Source organism: Anomalospiza imberbis, chromosome 1, assembly GCF_031753505.1.
Source record: "Anomalospiza imberbis isolate Cuckoo-Finch-1a 21T00152 chromosome 1, ASM3175350v1, whole genome shotgun sequence".
In the NCBI taxonomy this organism is placed as follows: domain Eukaryota; kingdom Metazoa; phylum Chordata; class Aves; order Passeriformes; family Viduidae; genus Anomalospiza; species Anomalospiza imberbis.
Window position 1 is genome coordinate 89,572,511 of NC_089681.1, and position 22,025 is coordinate 89,594,535.

Here is a 22,025-nt window from a genome sequence, read left to right on the forward strand (position 1 = left end):
ATGGGACAGAGAAAGTGTTTAATTTTTCAAGGCAGTGAAAGTCCCACCGTTTGCATAGCCAGGTGCTGCTGTGTTTTGTGGTTCTGGCCCCAACTTCTCTGCACCCCAAGGCTCAGTCCTGGGTGGTGGGATACAGCATGTCGCTGTGTTTGGATGCTTGCATTGCTGGTTTTAACTTTGCTGCAGTGAACTCCAGTTAAATAAAGGAGGTCAGCATCTGAAGCTATAACCCAATATCCTCTCCTGTGTTTTAAATTTATTAGATGAAATAAGTAGAAAAATGTTGTTTTGGGGAGCATAGTGAGATTTAAAGTGCCTTGCAAAGAGACGCTGGAGTTTTGCATAAAAATGCACATCCCGAGCTCCAGTGAGCAATCCCTCTGGGACCAGAGCAAGCCCAGATGGTGACTCCTCCAAGTGATTATTTTTCTGCCTTAAGCCTTTCCAGGAATTTGAGTGTGGGCAGACTGCCAGTGGACACTGGCTGTCCAGACAGTTTAGCAATGTTCCATGTGTACTCACTGCCAGAGATACCAAAGTCCAGCTGCTCTCCCTGATCTCTTTGTCCCTTTTACCTTCCCAGCCATAATTACACATGCCTGCATGCACGCACGCACGCACGAACTTGTGACACACAGAGGAGCAAAAAATCACCTGGTGTTTCCTGCTCGTTTGCATATCTACAAATCGTGATTGATGGCTCTAAAGTTAAAGGAATGCTCCAGAGTTGCAAAAATGTCATGAATTTAAAAAAAAAAAAAAAAAAAAAAAAGCATGCAAATAACAAACCCTGTAGCACACCACAGGAGGCAGGCACTCATCTTTCTAGGACAGCCAGCAAAAAACTGTTTAACCAGGTCTTGTACCTCTTGCCTTTGAGACTCTCTTGTTTGGGTTGTCTCCCTTTCATTGCTTCCCAAGCAACATCAGTCCTGTCTTATCTTTGCTGTTGCTGGAGCTTGAACACTGCTGAAAAGTTACTGTTTTACTTTTAGGTCTTGATGTAGAAGTAGGCTGTTTTACGCTGCATATTTCCATTTTTTTGCAAATCCAGTCCTAATGTCTGTTAAGAGCTCAAAGGCTCACTGTGAAGTGCCTGGGCTTTGAAAAGTGGGGCAGTATTCACGGCTCTATGGCTGTCTCTTCCCTTGTCTCCATTAAATTTATTCATTTCTCCTGTGTTCTCCAGGAGATTTTGGGCAGTCCTTTTGCTACTGGTAAAGATGAACTCAGCCATCTGAAAGATTTACACCAAAAAAAAAATAAAATACACGACCCAAAAGAGTTAGTACTTGGTATTTTTGAAGGATGTTAGCTTTGACATTGGAGGCCACCCAAACCTCAGTGGTTCAATGCTATTTAGCAGAATAAAATCTTTGCTTCAGCTCCTGCATAATGAAACTTCACCCTATTTCATAGAGCTTCATAGTACTACTTTCGATGCAGAGAAGCTGAACCCAGATGCCTTGAACTTTTGGAACCACTGTTTTTGGGGAGCCTGGTTACCCATCACAGCAAAAGAGCCTGTCGTCATTCAGACCCATGTACAAGCTCCCTGCTCTGTTTCAGGCAGAGAAGCCAGCCCTCTGCCTCTGCTCCCAGCTTTTCCCCGTGGGAGTGTATTTAAATTCTGGATTTGCAGCTCATGTTCCAGAAGAGATTGGAGAATGGTCCAAGCCCAGCACAAGCTCCCCGTGGCAAGGGGAGCAGGATAAGCACCCCATGCTGAGGATGCCCCCCCCCGGGCAGCTGCCTTGGCCAGGATCTGCTGACTTCCCTACCCAAGCTGACTGCCTGGGGCAGAAGGCTAGAGAGAGCTAAAGTTAACCCAGGATGACTGCGCAAATGTGAGCTCGGCAGTTTTATTTTTAGTCGAACTTAAAAAGAAAAATCTGTAAGTCATGTGTAATATAATAATTTTAGCTGTTGCCAAGACACGCTGAGCAACTGTTAGGAGGAGTAGAAGGCCCGTGCTGATCTAGCAGGGGCCCTGTCTCCTGGCTGCCCTCGTCACCGCAGTCGTGGTGCCAAGGTGATGGCTCTGACAGACCAGGGCAGGTCAGGATAGTGCCTGGGCTGCTGCGCCCTGGGTGTCACTGGCCCTTGCACATCTGAAGCTGCCCTGAGTTCTTTCATCTTCCCTATCTCCTCAAAGCCAGGGAATCTACCCTGAAACCTCCCTTTCCCAGCTCTAGCTGTTGGTGTTTCATTACTGTTTATCAATATTTAAAGAATGGAGTAATTAACTTAAGACTGATTTTATCAAACCATTAGAAGGTTTGGACTTTTCCTGCAGGCTTACAGCAGCTTGGAGGACCATAAACGTAAAGAGTGCTTTTAAAGATAGGTTTAATCTGAGTCTAGTGTGTCTCCAAAGTACTTCATACACATATAAACATCAGGCTTATTGTTCATTAGAAGTGAGGCAGCAGGGAAAGAAATCCCCCAAAGGAATATTACTTGCCATAAGATAAGTATCATTACTGCTGCTCAGCATTCCCTTCAAAGTGGGCTGTATCCTATTTCCATCTTCTTTCACATCCACTCTCAATTCTTTCTTTCTATTCTTCTTAAATGTAATGTGTGCTTTTCCTGTTGAGCTGCCACTCATGCGAAGTATGCGGCTTCTCATCACCCATTCTTGAGCAACTTTCAAAACAGCCAGAAATGCAGATGACAGGTGGTGGCTGGACAGTGGCTGAGGAAAAGTTTCACTCTTCATGAAGGTTGATTAGGCAAGGCAAGATTTCAGGAAGAGAGTAAATGTAAAACACATTACAGTTACAATATTTTCTTTAGCAGGTAATAGAAGAGTTAGGAAGACTTTGTTACCTTTGGATGAAATGGGTGATGCAGAAAGCATCAACAGCAAAATCAGCCCAATATGAAACCGGAGTTTTTACAGTGGTGGGGGCTCATGATTTGGATCAGGAAACTCAAACACGCTTTTCCGAGCAGCTCCAGGCAGGTGTCCCCAAGGCTAAGGACACCTGAGTCAAACTCATGGACCTGTGGCCATGGCCATGACTGTGGTATCAACAGCCTCTGTGGTGCAGCAGTGGCTATGAAAAGAGTGGGGTTGGATCCTGCCAGAGATTGCTATGGTGCCAGCACCTGGCTCTGGCTTACCTGCATGTGACAGAGAGTTCCTCCCAGCAGAGTCCTGCCTGGACACCTGAATGTGAGGCATCAGTAGCAGAGGGAGTTCAAAGCACTGGGTCAAAAAAACCCCACCAGACATCAAAAACCTGGCTCAGATTCATCCCTGGCTCTGGGCTGCTGCTGTAAATAGCTCGCATGGCTGAGGTTCATTGCCAGACTGGGAGATGAAGCACACGTGTCCCTCTAATGAGCTGTGGTGTGGAGTGGGGACAGGAGGCAGCTGCTGCCTCCACAGCCCTGCATGGTGTCACGTGAAGTCACCCTGCCAGTGTCTCTGGGTTTCAAGGGTTTAGGAGTGAGACACCACCTTCTCTTTGCACCATTCAGTGACTTGTTGCTAACAGTATTTTGTGTGTGCCTGTTCTTCAGGGCTCCCTGCTGTGCTCCCATGTTTTTTTTAGGGCACGTTAGGGTGAAGGCAGTCGTCCTTGCAGGGGAAGAAGAGGCTGGAAGAACAAAGCAGCCACCATAGAGATATGGAGGGTTTTCGTAGAGGAAGGAGAATACGCCTTGGGAAATAAACGGCTGCTGCTAAATGTGCCAAGTTATGGCCAGGTTGTTTCTGATATGCCTAAATGTTTTAATGTTTTCCTGATGCATTAGCAGACATGCCCAGGATTTTTCTGCTGTTTGCAGCATAGCTAGCTGTCAACTGCTCCTCGATGTGAGAGTGGCAATGCCTTACCATTTTTTTTTCCAGAGGTCTTTTTCCTGTTTGCTGATTTAGGGTGTCTGCTTATTTGTTTTCATTTCTCATTGCTGACAATATGACTCCTGTCTCCCTTGCCCACCCTTTCGTTGCAGAATCCAGAGGAGCTGTCGGAAGATCGTGTTCACAGGGAGATGATTCCTCATGAAGTCACTGGATCCCCTGCAGAAATCAAATGTGACTTTCCGTTTATCAGACTGAAATCAGAGCCAGCCAGACAGTGAAGCAAGCACAGTGGAGGGGGGACGGCGAAAGATGAAATCCAACCAAGAGCGGAGCAATGAATGCCTGCCACCTAAGAAGCGAGAAATCCCTGCCACCAGCCTGCCTTCGGAGGTGAAGCCGGTCCTGCCAAACGAAAACCACCGTGCAGATAACCTGGCATGGCTCCCCAGCACACCCAGTGGCCAGGGCTGCCTGGGGGGCCGGCACCGGCCCGGGGGCACCTCCTCGGTGGAGGCAGGCTTGCAGCAGGGTTTGCACAAGTCACTGTCTGCGGGGATGGACTATTCCCCGCCAAGTGCGCCCAGGTCCGTTCCAGCCTCTACCACTCTTCCCACGGTGTATTCGCCCGCCCTCTCCCAGTCAGGGACCCCCGTTTCCCCCGTGCAGTACACTCACCTGCAGCACACCTTCCAGTTTGTCGGGCCCCAGTACAGTGGATCGTACACCGGTTTCATCCCCTCACAGCTGATTTCCCCAACAGCCAACTCTGCGACCGGCGCCGTGGCAGCTGCCACAGCCGTTGCAACCACTCCATCCCAGCGCTCCCAGCTGGAGGCTTATTCCACTTTGCTGGCCAGCATGAGCGGCTTAAGCCAGCAGGGGCACAAAGTTGAGCCACACCTGGTCAGGACGCCAGGACTGATCGCTGCTGGGTCTCCTCCACCCACCCAGCAGAACCAGTACGTCCACATTTCCAGCTCTTCTCAGAGCACTGTCAGAAATGTCTCTCCTCCAACCATCCCAGTCCCCCTGCACCCACATCAGACAGTGATCCCGCACACCCTCACCCTTGGCCCTTCCTCCCAAGTGGTGGTGCAGTACACTGACTCGGGGGGCCACTTTGTCACCAGGGATCCCCCCAAGAAACCCGAGAGCAGCCGGCTGCAGGCGATGCAGGCCAAGGAGGTACTGAATGGCGAGATAGAGAAGAGCCGGAGGTATGGCATTTCACCTTCTGCCGACATAGGTCTAGTCAAAGCAGGCAATAAACCAGGTCCCCATCATTATGAGACCAGGCACGTGGTGGTCCACTCGAACCCCGCCGACTACGGTGTGCGGGATTCCTCAGGTGTCCGAGCCTCTGTCATGGTGGTCCCCAACAGCAGCACGCCCACGGCAGACATGGAGGTGCAGCAGGCCGCCAACCGTGAGACCTCTCCTTCAGCCCTCAACGACAAGGGAAGTTTGCACTTAGGAAAGCCAACCCACCGGTCCTATGCCTTGTCTCCGCAACAGGCTCTGGGCCACGAGGGGGTGAAGGCGGTGGCCACGCTGTCCCCTCACACTGTCATTCAGACCACCCACAGCGCCTCCGAGCAACTCCCTGTGGGGCTGCCGGCGACAGCTTTCTACACTGGGACCCAGCCGCCGGTGATTGGCTACCTGAGCGGCCAGCAGCCAGCCATCGGCTACCCCAGCAGCCTGCCACAGCACCTGGTGATCCCGGGCACCCAGTCCCTGCTGATACCGGTCGGCAGCGCGGATGTCGAGCCGTCGGGAGTCACGCCTGCGATCGTCACATCGTCTCCTCAGTTTGCAGCAGTGCCTCACACGTTCGTCACCACCGCCGTCCCCAAGAATGAGAACTTCAGTGCAGAGCCCCTCACCACCCAGCCTGCCTACCAGGCCACCATGGTGCAGGCGCAGATCCACCTGCCCGTGGTGCAGTCCATTGCCTCCCCTGCCGCTGCACCCCCCACGCTGCCCCCTTACTTCATGAAGGGGTCGATCATCCAGCTGGCCAACGGGGAGCTGAAGAAAGTAGAGGACTTGAAAACAGAAGACTTCATACAGAGCGCGGAAATTAGCAACGACCTGAAAATAGACTCCAGCACTGTGGAGAGGATCGAAGACAGCCATAGCCCAGGCATCGCCGTCATACAGTTTGCGGTGGGGGAGCATCGAGCACAGGTAATGGCAACACATGATGGGCTGGGGGGGTTGGACTGGGATGCGTGCTCTGGCGCCCCAGGCCACATCACAGCTCACTTGCTTTGGATCCACTTGGGCTTGGTTCTTCATCCATCTGTGATTCAAACTGTAGGCCAAAAATCAGCCCCCTCACTGTGCTGGGGGAGTCATCAGGTCGCACTGGTGATAAATGTAGACTCTTGGATATCAAATGGGTCTCTTTTATAGCTGGAGAACTCACAGGAAGACTTATGTGATTTTCGTGGATTTTGATTAAAATACCAGATAATTTAAGGAGTATGAAAGGTTACATTTTTCATTTTGATAGGTGATTTTTACCATTCACACCAGAAAGGTCATGATAGAATCAGATCAAAACCTACCCTAAAGAAATAGGTAGGGCACAAAGCAGTGAATTTCCACGTCTTAAAAGCTTGGAGCTGCCTGGGAATGGTTCTCATGCCACATAAGTTATGGAATTGCACTACAGAGTTTTTCTGAGGCTTCACTTGAAGGTGGTTTTAACATTGCATGGTTCATGTAAACTCTGTGGTCAAGTGCAATTTGGAAGGAAAAACCATCTAGGTGTCTGGGCAGGCTGTGCTTCTGACCTTTGTTTCTCTGTTTGCAAAGCAGGAAGAAAACTTAAAACTTTCCAGAGGTGTTTTTAGGTTGAGAACGAGTGCATATTGATTTGAAAGTGTTATCCTGATGCTGTCCATTTTCTAAGCAATTTAGATTCTGTTGGTTGATGCTGAAAAGTTCAGATGTACTGTGTAGCATTTGGCTTCCTAGAGGTACTCAGTTTAGATAATCCTGTTGCAAATCTTTTTGTTTTGGTGTGAGTGCTTGAACTCCGCCATCTGCACCTCTGATGCTGCAGCCTCAGTGCTGGAGAAGCAGAATGAGAGAGAAGGAGAATGGACACAGGTAGTAACACACCTCAGGCTGATGGTTTGGAGGAGAAAAGCAAACAGTGATGGTACTGAGGAGCAGATCACACAGAAAACTTCTTACAGTCTCAGCAGCCTGTGGCCTGTCCTTCCCCAAGTGTACATACACTGTGTGTGGCATGTCCTCCTTCTCAAGTCAAACAGGCGGATTCCCTGTGTAGGTTTGTTCATGTATGTGCCTGCATCTGCACAGCTGATTAAAGTCAAGCCTCTGGTGCTTTCAGTATAGAGACTTGATTTTTTCCCCTCTGTTTAACTGTATTTTGGCGCATCTCAGGAGTCATGGTTAGAGGAACTGTCCTTGCATCAGGACCAGTTACTATAATTTGCTGTGGTGCCTTGAATAATGAGATTTCAAAACTAGCAATCTCCACTCTGCAATTTTCATCTTGCTCACATTTCTCTGCCTGCAGCCAGGCCATCAGTGTCTGCACAGAAGAGGTACAAACGAGCAAGTAGCCTTTGTGTCATGTCTCGGTCACAGCCCTGTCAAGGCAGGCAATGGACTGCGGTCCTGGGAAGAGCTGCTCTTTTGCAGAGGGTGGAGTGCCATCCTCTGGCAGACAGGGAGCAAGTCCGAGGCTGTGCAAATCCAGAGCCTTGCACACGGGTCTCACCCAGCAAAGTGTCACCTAACAGAGAAGCCTGTCGGGAGCAGGCTGACATCATCGCAGCCGAAATACTCCCCAGCCGTGTTTCCCACTAGGGATGCTTCCAGAATGGAGGGCAAGTCATGTAGAGATATGATTAGAAACGGGGGTTTAATTTAGGTTTCCTGCAGATTCCAGGACTTGGGTCTCTTCCCAGATCAGCTATGCAAGGACAACTGCTGGTTTTCCTTTGCCTTGGGGAGGGGGGAGAGAAAGAGAAAGAGAGAGAGAGAGAGAGAGAGAGACAGAGTGCATTTCTACGTGCTGGAAGTCTCTATGACCTCACCCTTAGCCTGCTGTGGCATTCTGGAAGTATTCAGCCTTATTTGCAGGTTGCAACAGTCCTGAGAAAATTGCCTGTGTGAAGAAGTTTAGTCTTCTTAGTGAAAGAGCAGTACTTGGTCGAGCTGCTCTGAGCACCGGCACTGTGGTGCTGCTGGGCTGAAATAGAGCTCTTGACTCTGGAGTGCAGGGGGATAGAGCTGCGTGTGTAGTGCAGCTCCACAAAGTATTTCATTACAATTGAGTTTCACTTGCATACGTGCTTCTGCAAGGAGGGAGCTTTTCAAGTGGTATTACCAAGGGAGTGTTACTTGTAAAGAGTAAGTGCCATACAAAAATAGGGTTGTTATCATTAGCTTTGGCTTACTCACTTACTCCTCCCAGGGATCATTATAATATTGATGAATCTGTATTTTCAAGCTCTGTGCAAATACTAGCTAATTTTCTCACCAGTTGAGGGACAGAGGTAGGAGGTTATTTTCAGCTGAACATATACCACTGTAATGTAAACAGGGAGGCACCAGGCAGCTGCTCTTGTGTTGTGTCACTGCAAGCCCACAGCCTGCCCTCCCCAGCACAGCACTTAGGCAGAAAGGGATCATCTTCCCTCCTTTTCCAGTCCTCCAGTCACCTGGATAATCCATCCCTCTTCCAGGTGTAGAAACCTAGAGGAAAATCAACACACCTGAAGGCCTTATTAATAAGTGAAATAACTGAAGTGTCTTTACCCCTGGAAGGATGCTAGGTTTCCATTTCACAGCATCCGGCTCTGGATGAACAAGTCAAGTAAGTATCAAATGAGTCAGAACCCAAAGTCCAGATGCTACTCCTCTGCATTCAAGGTGCATTCATATTGACCCATGGATCTACATGTTTTTGGAATTCCTCATATTATTTTTGTAATAAGCATTTCATCATTATTACCTGTCCATCCTTTTGCTGCCAGGAGAACACAGAAGCCAGTAATTCACCTCCCTTGATGTTAAGGTCAAAGCACACAGACTATGCAAAACAAGTTCTCTGAAATGCTACACTTCAGTTTCTAATAATTTCTAAAGTATAGATTAAATGGAAAACATAAACATACAGTTCTTAATTTTCCTTAAAAAAAAGCAAAACAACAACAAACAACAAAACAAAACTGGAATCATAAGCACTAGAGATGGGTAAGTCCCATTAGAGCATGCAGTTAGTAGCCCTAACTAGTTTAGTTTAGTGCATATGATTTTAGACCATAATCTAGTTCAGTTTTCCCCTTATATCTTTCAGTGCACACACAAATGGTTACTTTTTCTTTGAGCTCCTCTTTTCATTTTCTTTGACACCGTAACAGACACAGAAAGTGATGTTGACTCAGTTCACTGCTGCAGATGGAGATCTCTCCCAGCCTTCCCCTCATGTGATCTCTGTGTCCCCTGGTCACAGGACAGTAAGTCCTTTTGTCTCCAGGTGATGGGTGGCTGTGGTCTGTCCTCATGTTACTGAGTTCTGGGAGTGCAGCAGATGACACAGCTCACGTGATAAAGGCGGCATCCTACGGTCTGCTGGACAAGAGGCGGCTTCTCTTGAGAAATTACAGGATTGCGTGACTGCACAGAGCAGGAGCCCCTGATGTTCCAGCCCTGCCTGCCTTTGCTATAGTAACAGTGGACTGAATTGGGGTAGATGCAGCCCTGGGGGGGTGCCCAATCAGAGCATGTTCTGGAGAGTGGTTCCGTGGCCCAAGGTGCTGCCTACCGCCCCAGAAATCTCTTACAGGAAATCCACTCTTGTGAAGGCATCAGAGTGCAGGGGGAACGTTACAAGTTCTGAAGTTTCTGAATGGGGAAGGTTGTGTACATGGCACTGCAGAGGCTTCTCTCTGTGAGGAGAGCTTCTCTTCTGTGAATCCACCCAGTTGTTTTTTGGGCCCAAGGAGCCTTTCAGCACCCAAAGCAAGGCCTTCAGTGGAGAGCTCTGCTGCTTAATTGCACATTGTTTCCAGAACTGCTTCCTTCTCTTTGTTTCCAACCTGCCACTCCTAGTTTCATCACATTTTAATAACATTATGGAGAAAAACACTTAATTGGAAAATGTATGTTTACATTTATTATAATACTGTTCACATTAACCACTTTCATTGGCACCTTTTGCTTTTGTGCTTGTTATTGTGGTTGCAGCAGTGAGGCCCAAGACTAAAGTTGTGTTTCTAAATGATGGGAAGGGTGTTTCCTGGGCATCAGATCTTTCAGCCCCTTGTATCTGTATTCCAGCTCCAGCTGAGATTTCTTAAGCTGTGTAAAGCCTGTCTTGCCTACTGAGTTTGGCTGAGAAATAAAAATTACAAAGGGTTATAGAAAGTTTCAGTTTTCAGTGGCTGCACTGAAGAGTTTTGGCTGCTTTCACTAGTCAGTGTTAACAAATAGAAATATAAATGTAACTTGCAATAGAGCCTCAGTATGCTTTGAGAGGAACCAACATGTTTGTTTCTTACTTTATCCTCTTACTAGTAGGTAGAAAAGTTCCAAATTTCCTTCTCTCCTATAATAATTGTGGCAAAATACTAGGGGGTCAGGGAGAAGCTTTTAAAATAAAGGGGTTTGTGTTTTAATGCAGTGATCAGAAAAAATTTTGTGGGGATGTTTTTAACTGAACTTTCACACTTGAAAGGTCTTAAACTTGTTTTTAGAGGATGGTTCCCTCAAATCCCTCCTTAGCTGAATCCAGAAGCAGAGAGCTAAAACAGGGCTTGATAATCCATGAGGGAACTCATTTCAAGTCAAAAGTGGTACATGCACAGTGTGACCAGATCGTGAGGATTCTAGCATTCCACCATCTTTGGTGTTGTTCATGATCACCACCACCAATTCGAGCAAGTGTTTCAGTGATCAACCCTTCAGGCAAGTGTTTGGGATACTACATGAAAAAAAAAAAAACAAACCATAATGTGTGGTGGAAGTGTGTTGACATCAAGAAGAACTTGTGTGTTGGTGAGGATGATGCACACAACCAAGTATGATTCCCACAAATACAAATAGCTTTTGATAAGGATGGAAAAGTAGAAAAGGAAAGGGAAAAAATGCAGCAGGCAAGCAGGAAGAAAGAAGGAGGTGAGAAAAAACAATATAAAGGAGAAAGCTGTGTCCACCAGATGATCCATGCCTGGAGACCGCCTACAGTTCTTGTGCAGACAGCAGTTTCCATGTAAGTCCATGGGAGATGCTGGATACTCAGTACTTCTCCTGATTAGACTCCAGTTAAATTGAGATGCATATGTATAGAATAGGATCCCAAGCTCTGGGCAAATATTTCTGCAAATCCTGTTGCTGGAGTGTTTCTATCCAGTGACATGAAGGGATGGAGCTTTCATGGTTACCTCACCCCACTTTATCCATATAGTTCAAGCTTAAACCAGGGCTCAAGTAAGGTCCCTTTCCACTATTGCAGTGTGCGTAGTTTGACTTTTGGCAAATAGTTCTGTTTGGAAAAGGTTTAAGATGACAAAAATTGATGTAGTATCTTACACCTCTAAACTGATCCTTTTGAAATTCCTTGTACAGTGGCTTACTGTGTTGGGCAGGCGGAGCGGCAGGATAATGGATGCAGTGTTATCCGCTGGCCTAGTTGCGGAAGTGCATGGCATATATTTATAGACTCAATTAGGTTTTTTCCAACAGAAGGGTTGAATTTTTTCAACCCTTCCATAAACAGGAGTTGGCTGCTAGTGCATGGCATGCACGTAGTCAGAGGCACCGTCAACATCCAGTGGGAATCATTGGTTTCCTTGTTCTGGAACATCTGTCTCTGACCTGTCAGACATTCCTGAGGAAGTCTTCTTGCCCAGAAGGGCTGTGGAGCTGGTGGGGTGTGAGAGGCGCTACCAGGAGCCTTGCTTGCAGGAAGGGCAGCTGTGGGAGTGGCATTACTAGCAGAGAAGGGGTAGGGCTGCTGGGGGCAGTGCTTCCATAGAGTCCAGCCTCTTCTGTGAGACAGACTGTGCAACTTCATCCCAAGGTTCTCACTTAACATTACGAACATATGTGTTGGAACACTGGAGTGCAGTGTGCATCTCAAACTGCTTCTGTGTCGAAATGCATTTTTAATGGTGCAAAGCCATGCTGGGTGTAACAGCGTTACTCATTCCCAGAGGTGAGAGGCAATTTCACAAGCTTGCTGTGATGTTCTTAAGTGGTCCTGGAGAGGGAAGACTCTCCAGGCAGCTGTTATAGTCTATGCCTGCTGAATGGCTCAGAAATGAGGTGAGCACACGTATTCAGCTGATCTCCTACCCTTTTGCCCCTACCAAATAAGGGTTACACCATCAGAGTGGGATCCTGCCCCCATGCCTGAGAAGAGCTCCAGAGACATGAGGACCATGGGAGCAGAGCAGTGGGTATCTATTTTCACCACAAGCCAGTCTCTTACAGTGGCAGACATCACTGGTGTGACATGCAGCAGTTAAAAACACGTGCCAAGTTCTAAAGAAGTATTAGTCAGAATTTCCTGCTCTCTTTGTAGTGTTATGGGGAGGGGGAGGTGTCAGCCCCATGGGTTGAGAATCACATGAGTCCACATCAAGTGTTTGAGTCTGCAGTGAGTGCTGGACTGCTACCACGTGCAAAGATAAGTGGGCATTTTTATCATGTTTTTATCAGGTGTTTTTTATCACATAGGGACCTCAAGGCCCAGCATTTGCAAGGTCAAGGAGCAGGGGGAACCTGCTGTTTGTCTGTTCTGGCCATGGCAGCTCCCCACAATATGGTTAGGTAGGATTCCTAAACAGATGTGTCTTTAAAGTAGGGTGAAGCAGAGGGAAAGGGGACATGGTACAGAAAAGGAGACACAGTACAGGAACCGCAGGAGGAGGAGGAGGGACAACCACCTCCCTAAGGAAGTGCAGGAGGTAAACTGTGCAGGAGAGTGGAAGACCAGGTGTGAGAAGGCAAGAAACTGGACTGATAATGGACTGCTGGGGGAAGGCAGTCTCTCACTTGCTGCTCATAATGGCTACAATAATGCTCTGTATGTGCTCGTGGCTTTCCCCTGGCAATCAGAATACCTTCACCCTTTCACGCTGCTCAGTGAGTGCTTGTTCGAACAGAGGTCAGGATTACATTCCTGTGATCATTTAGGAAATCGTATGTAAGAACTGAGAGCTTCTCTTGAGCCATCCTCTGGTTGGAAAGGGTCTTTAGATTTGGATTACAGGTTCTAGGTACCACAAGGGGAAACAGTTGGCCAGACACTGAAGCTGTTTTAACTCTTATACCTGTCTGAGTGGCTGGATAAAGGTAAAGCTTGATTCCTGCTGAAGTTTGTGCTATGAAATACTGAGCTCAGAGAAGGTATTAAGAGCTGGGTGAAAGGGCTGGCGTAAAGTCTGGCGACCAATATTCTGATTTTGCAGAAACTGAACATCGCCTTTGCAATTCCAGCTTTATCCCTCTCCACTGTGGCAAGCACTGCACATGTGTGAGGGCTCATGGAGTGATCTCATGCTCTCCCCTCTCTCTCCCTCTGTCTCCCTATGTTGTCCTGTCTCTTTCTGCAGGTCAGCGTGGAAGTCTTGGTAGAATACCCTTTTTTTGTATTTGGACAAGGCTGGTCATCCTGCTGCCCTGAAAGAACCAACCAGCTCTTTGATTTGCCATGCTCCAAACTCTCAGTGGGGGACGTCTGCATATCGCTCACACTCAAGAACCTGAAGAACGGCTCTATTAAAAAGGGCCAGCCCATGGACTCAGCTAGTATCTTGCTGAAGCATTCAAAGAATGACAGTCTAGCTGGAAGTAGACACAGGTATGCGGAGCAGGAAAATGGGATTAATCAGGGAAGCGCACAGATGTTAGCTGAGAATGGTGAACTGAAGTTTCCGGACAAAATAGGATTGCCTGCAGCACCTTTGCTCACCAAAACAGAACCCAGCAAGCCCCCAGCAACAAGGAAGAGGAGGTGGTCAGCCCCCGAAACACGAAAACTAGAGAAGTCAGAAGAGGAGCCACCTTTGACTCTTCCCAAGCCTTCTTTTATTCCTCAGGAGGTTAAGATTTGCATTGAAGGTCGATCCAATGTAGGAAAGTAAAAGTTGTTTGGGGAAAGGAAATTAGGCTATCCCTTGTCATTTTTATCCAGATTACTGTACTGTAGACTAAATAACCCAGTATTTACATGTTATCATCTTATTTTAGGTTTATGTTATAACCTTGTTGTTATAGTTGCAGCTGGTATTATGCAGGAGACTGGTGCATATGTTTTTCCACAAGTGTTTGTCAGTGACTAGGTTAATTGAGAGCTACAGAAGGGGCAGTATCTGCTTCACACACCCTTAGTGGAAATGAATGTGTTGTCATGGCTCCTGTTTTCTAACACCTCGTGTAGGACAGGGTCCAGCTGTGATTTTCTTTCCTTTTCGTCGCTGTTTTTTTTTTTTTTGTGTTTGTTTTGTTGTTCTGGTTCCTGTTCTAGCTTTTTGGGGGGGAGGTGAGGAGAAGGGAACTGTAGCAGAGGTGTGTGTCAAACATGGGGTGCATGTGCGTGTGTGTGTGTGGATGCGTGCCAGCCCCCAGGGCGGGACTTCCGCTCTCTGGCGGGTTAGTAAATGAGGTTTCCTCACCCCAGGTGGATGCTGAGGACACAACCCTTGGGTGTCTTACTGAAAAGGATCAGACAGTCTCTGATGTTTTCAACAAGCCAACTCTTACTCAAGGCTCTGCTATATATATATATATATATATATATATGTGTATATATATATGTGTATATATATATGTATATGCATATATGTGTGTATATATATATATATATATATATATATATATATATATTTGTGTGTGTGTATATGTGTATATATATTTTTCCCCCATGGGGTCTGACTGCACTGATTTTTATTCCTAAAGCAAACTGCCACACCACATTTCCTTTCTGCTTGCTAGTGCAGTTCCATTGCCCGGAGTCAGCGACGGCGAGGCTGTACAGACCCTCGCGCCGGTCGCCATGCAGGGGTTCCCTTGAGGGCGGGGGGGCGGTGTGTGTGTGAGTGTGGTGTGGGTGTGCGTGGGTGTGCGAGGAGGCCTCTGGCTCTGTGGATGTGCCTGGCTCAGGCTCACTCCTGTTTCTGTGCAGTGTTAGACAAATCGACCGGGTTACGCCATTGACATTTGCTTCCACAAGGTAGATGCAGACTGCCCCTTTGAGATCACAGGCATCCATCGTTTGCAGTTAAGTTGCAAATCTTTGTCTTTAACTCTAGTACTGGTTTTAGTTCATGGTTATGGACAACTGGTGCCACTTTTTTCAAATTGCGGTGTGTGATACAGGAATCCGCTGTTGAAGATGAACCTAGAATGTCTTTAAGCACTTAAAATGCTGTTCACACTTTATTGCTGAGCATCCTGGTCTAACACTCAGTATGTACTGTATATCACTTTAACCTGCTCGGAAAGCAGCAACAACAAACAAACAAATCTCTTCAACACTGTAACTACATGCAACTATGTAAAGTTTCCTCACAGGCAAGATGCTGAAAGTTTTAATGTGGTTTCAAAGGGATGAATGTGAATTATTGAACTAGTATGTGACAGTCATTGTCCACAAAGGACTACTTAATAGGAGGCACTTTTTAAACTTTAATGCTTGAGAAAGAGGTAAAGGCATATGCGAGCTGACATAATAAAAAAAAAAAAAGAGAAAGGAAAAAGGAAAGAGGAAAAATCATTGTCCAGTGTTTTTGAAAAAGATGGACTTTAAAGAATCTTGCAATTTGCACATCTTGAGTTTATCATTTGTGTGGTATTCCTGCAGTTTTTACCTAATAATGTTGTGGGGTGGGGGGGGTCTGAAAGAGCATAAACAAATGTAGCAATTACTCACTAACCTGCCTACGCTCTAGGCCATTTCATAGGGTTACGTTCCTTTCAGAGTTCATTTTCGGTCTTTCTACCTTATCGGCCACACAGAACCAGGTCCTACCAGGACACCTCTGAGAATTTTTCTTCAGACTTGCTGAGAGAGTTTTCCAGAAAAAAAAACATTTCTATAAGTAAGCAAGGTGTTTGTTTGTTTTGAAAACAAACCTATTGTTATTTTATTTTTATTATTATTATTATTATTATTTGTTATTTTAATTGCATTGTTTTCTATTGGAAAGGCGACATTTCAGGAGTTTGGTACAAACCAAGTAGGAGCAGGGGGATTCACGCGTTCAGTCTTTTCTTTCCCCAGGTAGGGCCAGATCCTCTGAGGTGCTGTGCACCCAACCTCCTGCACAAGCCTCGGGGAGGTGCCAGTGGAATTTCAGTGGGATTGCACTCAGGCCCTCTGTGAGCACGCGTTCGTGTCGTCATTTTTGGTTGGCAAGTTCACATCCTTCAGGTAGTTTTGAAAAACCTGTGCTCATAGGGAGAACAGGAAATCAAAAGTGCGTCATTAGAAAAACAGTAACCTAAAGTGAACAAAATAATTTAAAGTCTTGTTTTCCCTCTCCCCTGAAATACAGTGCTTTTCTTTGAGAGAAGAAATGTTAACCCCAAACCCCATCTTTGACTCCTGTTACTTGTTACTTGAAATTTAGCTCACACCAGACCTAATTGTTTTTATACCATATTCTGGGGTGCACCAAAAAGTTGAAATATGTTTAAAATAGCTTGAAACTTTTTTTGAATTTCCTTGAATTTTATTAACCTCTCGGCGGGCTACCAAATAGCTGAGTGGGTTTCTTCTCACAATCACACAGCTTAGTTAGTGCTTATTTGTTAATATTTCTGCTCAGAGAAGTTGCTTAATCTTCCATATACTCTGCTCAGGGCACTTGCAATTTATTGTTTCGTTTTGTTTCCTGGGTTTTTTTTAAGCTTTGATGGTTAAGGAATAGAAAGAATTACAGATTTTAGTTCACAGTCTTACCACTATTTCTGTACTTCATATGTATTTAGAAAAGAAGAAATCTCAAGTAAAACCATACGCATACACATTTGTGGTCAATAAGAAAGCAGGGGCTATTAAACTGACTGGATCTATTCAACTAACACTAAAAAAAAATAATAATAAAATACATTTGGAGCAATAGGAATGTATTAGTTCTGTGCTTGTATTTCATACTGAGGAATTCTGAAATAACTGGTTCTTTCCAAACAATTGTCCCCTTCCATGCTTTAGCTTTTGTAGGATGTGCAATACTTTACGTGCCAACTTAGACTCACCTGTGTGGTGTTAGCTAGATCTCATACCCACTTCTGATTTCCCCTGGTTATGTCTCTCTTTAATTAATTCTTTCTACCTTTCTCCCTGATCCCCCCCCCCACCATTAATAAGTCCCTCCCTGTCCTCCCCCCTCCAAAAACTCATACCATATTAAGGGTAGAAGATCCCTTGTGCTGGGAAACACAAACCCTTTATTGTATTTGTTGTTTAAAGAGATCCAGGAAGAAAAAAAAAAGGCAAAAAAAGAGATGTGTTCATTTCTACATGGCATCCAGGCAGAGGGTGACACTCACACTCAACCATATGGCCGAGTGCCACCTTCCGCCTGGACACATGCACACAGGAGCTGGCTCCCACTGGGGCCAAGTCCTTTGCAAGGTGGAGCTTTGCCTTTCCCTCTGGCACTGAGCATCCCTTGCGGTGCAGCCCCAGGCCCGGGAGTGCCGTGGATTCCCCAGGACAGGTGCAAAACACCACTCGAAAGCATGGGGATGCTGAGGTGTAGCCGAAGGAGGAGGCTCTGCCTCTGCTCTGCATGGCGGCCGCTTTGCAACAGTAACTAACAGCAGTTTTCTTATTGTCTGTTTGTTTCCTTCCTTTTGTAGCAGGCCTCTTTAGTTTACAATGAAATGCATACAATCACCAAGAAATTAGTCAGGGCAAAGAAAAATAAAACAAGAACCTCTTTATAGGGATTTCTAAAAAAAAATCTATTTGTCTGTCTGTCTATCTATCAATCAATCTATCTATCTATCTATATATCTCTATATATAAAGTGACTGTTCCTTATAGCGTCTAACTTAGGCATTGTTTCAGTTTGTCTGGGCCACATCGTGGGGAATTTGAGTTTGATGTCACTTACCTCCAGTCGTCTGGTCGAGACCCAAATCGGAGTCGCTGTTGACCTATTTTACCATTTTGTACCTTGCCCTTAGGCTTGCTTTCCCTCAGAGATGCAGACCTTGGGAGAAGGGGAGGGACACACGTTCTTTTTTTCATTCCTTTAATTCCTTTGTCCCACTGTCGCTTTGTTCCCATCGATCCCGTCATTTTCTCAGCATGGGGAAGTGACATCACTACTCTTGTTTCCCTTAAATCAAGGAACATTTAGAAACCTTTCACACCTTTTACTCAGGGATGGGGCTGGTGTATGTGTGGTACACTGATGTGACCAGAAGCAGCACTTTTACTGCTCCGGAGTAGGGATGTACAATGTTACAGACAAGTTTGGATTTCCTGCATCTCATGGTTTAAACTTCGTAGATCTCATTCAGATTGCAATACAAAAGCAGCAGGCTCAGCATGAACTGTAGCTGTTGGTTACCACAAAAATACACTCTCTGCAGAGATTTGTATTACTTTAAAGTGTGTTGCCAGTAGTAAAAAAGAAATGGTGAATTTCTGTTAATTCTTGCAACTGCTTAAAAAAAAAAAAGCCTGTGTCAAGGAGAGCAAATTCTCAATCTTTTTAAACACTAATAGTGTTGTTTCAGAGTGGCTCTTGGTGCAATGCTCTGCGTTTCATGGGACCCAGTTCTGCAAACATTTATACATGTGCCCATGGGAGGTCTGGGCTGGCCAGCAAAAGCTGCTCAGGGGCTTGCTGTAAAGCTCATGTATAAATCTTTGTGAAATTGAGTGTGGTTCAATCAGGGCCGGATCTTGACCTTAACTGGGCAGCTGGAAAAATGTCAGGGTTGACCAGGGCAGAAGCCTTGGGCAGGTGGAGGGGATTTGGCCCACTGAAGCACTTCTGCTGTCCCAGAAACTTGACAAATGGCAGAATGGGATATGCACTCGTAGTTTCCATTTCTTCCCTCCCCATCATCACAGGTAGCAGCAGAGTCCACTGTGGGCTCTGCCAGTGCTGATGTGAAAAGCAAGGGGAACACACCACCAGAGTGGAGGCAGTAATTTCCTTTTCTCTGGTTTTTCCAGCCCTCCCACTCTCCCAAATCTTGTAATACATAGCAAAATGAGAATTTATTGATGCAGATATGCATATGTGGACACACACCCCCAGGCAGAAGTGTCTGTTTGCACACAAAGAAGTTATGTGTGCATTTTTTTTACGTGTATGCCTAAATGTCCACTTGATTCCCTGTCCTGAGGACAGCCTTGCTTTGTGCCCATAGGGAAATTCCAAACACGTTGCACACCTCTACTCCAGAGTTCAATTTCTTTTACATAGACGACCTCGCTTCAGATGTGTTACCTTTACTGATAGGATCTTTTCTTGTAGCACTATACCTTGTGGAAATATTTTTTGATGTAAACCTAATTTGAGAAGCTTATTAAAAATAGAAACTTTTTTTGAAGCACTCACATTGAGGAGTACAGGTAATGTTTTAAAAAATTGCACAAAAGAAAAATGAATGTTGGAATGATTCATTCAGTGTTTGAAAAAGAGATGGCTCTGTTTGAACAGTGAGTTTCATACCTTGTTTGTAAAAAAAAAAAAAAAGTTTTTAAATACAAAAGCAGAGTAAGGTTGAAAGTTACATGTTTTTTGTATATAGAAAATGTCATGTCTAGATGATCTGATTTGTATTGGCTCTGGCCAGGAAGAATTATTACTTAAAAGGCTCTTAAAGAACAACTGTGCTTAATTTTCTGTTCATATTACATGGGTCCCATTTCTGGGGAATGGAGTCACACTGTTTATTCCTGTGCTGAAAATACACCTTGGAGCAGCAAATCCTGAGTGCAGCTACCCGGCACTTCGAAGGGTGGATACTGTGCAAAACGAGAGTCTCACTCTCCAGTTGTATTTTGGCTTTAAGTCTCTTCCGCCTGTGCTGAGGGAGCCCCTGGCAGCCCGGAGGTCAAGGCTGGTTTCAAGGGAGGCCTTGGCCGTGCCCTGGGCAGGCAAGGCCCGGCTGGCCCGACTGTGGGGACCCTGCTGGTGCTGGCAGCCCTCGGGTTGAGAACTGCTGCCGGCTGAGCACAACCTGCGTAGTTTCCACCTGAGGCCTTTTGGTCCCATTTTTTTCTCTCTCTGGGGATGCTGTTCCACATTTTTTCAGCACTTCCTGGTCCAGATGAAATCCAAAGAGTACAACCCTGAGCTAGAAGTACTTGTAACAAGGTATCCTTGCCCAGCACTAGCAGCAGAATGGTATCCGAGGTGGCCCGGCCTTACAGCCTCTGTCACTGCCTGGCTCTCCCACCGCCGCTGCCAGAGCACCAGGAGCAGCTGCTCACACGGTTCTGGTGGCGGTCTTGAGCAATGGCAAGACTGATGTTTTTCAAAAGCCAAAAGGAGAAGATCCCGAAACAGTTTCTGAAGAGAGGATCCTTTTCCTGTCCAAAGATTGACCTGGGCAGCTGGCAGCTGGAGGCAGGGTGGAGAGGGCACAGTTTCAGGCTGCTCCCATCCCCCTCCCCAGAGGTGACCCAAGCTTTGGCTCCTGCAGGCACAGGGGGTGGGAATGCTTGGCCTGTGTAAGTGACCCCTTGGCGCTCAGAAACCAGCCCCAGTTGTGTTACGGTGAAGTGCATTCAGCCAACAGGTAGTATTTATACAATAACCGTCTCTAAGGATTCCGTAGGTTTTTTCTTGTTGTTAGCTGAAAGGACGCAAGTCTTCCACTGAGGATTTTATGGAGGCTTCATCCAAGGTTGTTTCTTTTTTGTTAGTTTCTGTTTTGAGCAGTTAAAGCTCCTGAGCCCTTTCCCTCGACCACGCAGTAGGTGTGCATTGGAAGTGTTGTTTGCAGCGAGCGGAGTCACTTGTTGAAGCTGTCCTTGCTGTACCACGGGATTGGTGAGGGCAGAAACTTCAGGGCCCAGATCCTCAGCCAGGGTGGAGCCACTGGCTCCGCTGGCAGAGCGGGTCTGTCCCTTCACACCTGCTGGCAAGGGGATTCCACCCTGGCATTTGCTTTAAATTTCCAGGACCCAGATACTCTCCCCGTTGAACAAGCTCTGCAGAATTCTTGTTCCAGTCCACCGGGTTTGGATCTGGGCAGCTGAGGGCAAAAACGGGCCAGGGGTGGCTGCAGGTGGCTCGGACGGCCAGGCGCTTTGCGAAGTTACTAATCTGGTAAGGCATAGATGCAACTCTTCACGACAGTCAGCTAATGTTGAAACTCACTAATGTATGTATTTGCTTTTTTTTTTTTTATAATGTATTAACTTGTTGAACACTGTTCTTTTCGCAGTGTTACAAAAGTGGGGGTGGGGGAATTTCCCAACCTTTTTCAGTTTGGGTGAGCTACTGAAATCCATTTTGTACTAGCTATGTCACCATTCCCAGCAGCAGCTGGCAGCGGCGCTTGGCTGAGCCAGGGTCAGGTCCAGCCATTCAACATCAGTAGTTTTTAAAGTAATTTTTTTTTTAATTGTCTAGTATTACTAATGAGGGTTGTTGCAAATCACACTTCCAGTGTAGTTCCTAGTGTAGGCCCAGTAAAAGGGATATCACAGCTTTGTGTTGGGGAGAAATTGAGCTGACATGGCCAGTACAAAGGAGAAAATAGGGAGGGAATAACGTTTTGCACCTTATTGAAAAGAGGAGAAGATTTTAAGTGCATACAGACATAGTTAAGAGCTTTTATTGTGACAGGAGAACTTTTTTCCATATGCGTGCATACTCTCTGTAATTCCAGTGTAAAATATTGTACTTGCACTAGCTTTTTTAAAACAAATATTAAAAAAAATGGAAGAATTCATATTCTATTTTCTAATGGTGGTGTGTCTATTTGTAGGATACACTCGCGTCTGTTTATTGAATTTTATGGTCCCTTTCTTTGATGGTGCTTGCAGGTTTTCTAGGTAGAAATTATTTCATTATTATAATAAAACAATGTTTGATTCAAAATTTGAACAAAATTGTTTTAAAGAAATTGTCTGTATACCAGTACAAGTTTATTGTTTCAGTATACTCGTACTAATAAAATAACAGTGCCAATTGCAAATGCGTGTTTTGTCTTTTATGACTGAAGGGGAGAGAGC

At 46.0% G+C, this 22,025-nt stretch overlaps 1 protein-coding gene across 33 annotated transcripts in view; it reads left to right on the forward strand.

Moving 5' to 3' along the window:
- The window catches only part of ATXN1 (ataxin 1), a 312,015-nt gene extending 290,027 nt beyond the window's left edge, over positions 1 to 21,988 (forward strand). For all 33 annotated transcript variants that reach the window (XM_068190009.1, XM_068196177.1, XM_068187792.1 and 30 more), the window contains 2 exons: positions 3,967 to 6,007; positions 13,423 to 21,988. In XM_068190009.1, the coding sequence (XP_068046110.1) occupies positions 4,127 to 6,007; positions 13,423 to 13,953 (2,412 nt within the window). In that variant the 5' untranslated portion in view covers positions 3,967 to 4,126 and the 3' untranslated portion in view covers positions 13,954 to 21,988. The remainder of the gene's footprint in view (positions 1 to 3,966; positions 6,008 to 13,422) is intronic.
- The last annotated feature ends 37 nt before the right edge of the window (positions 21,989 to 22,025 follow it).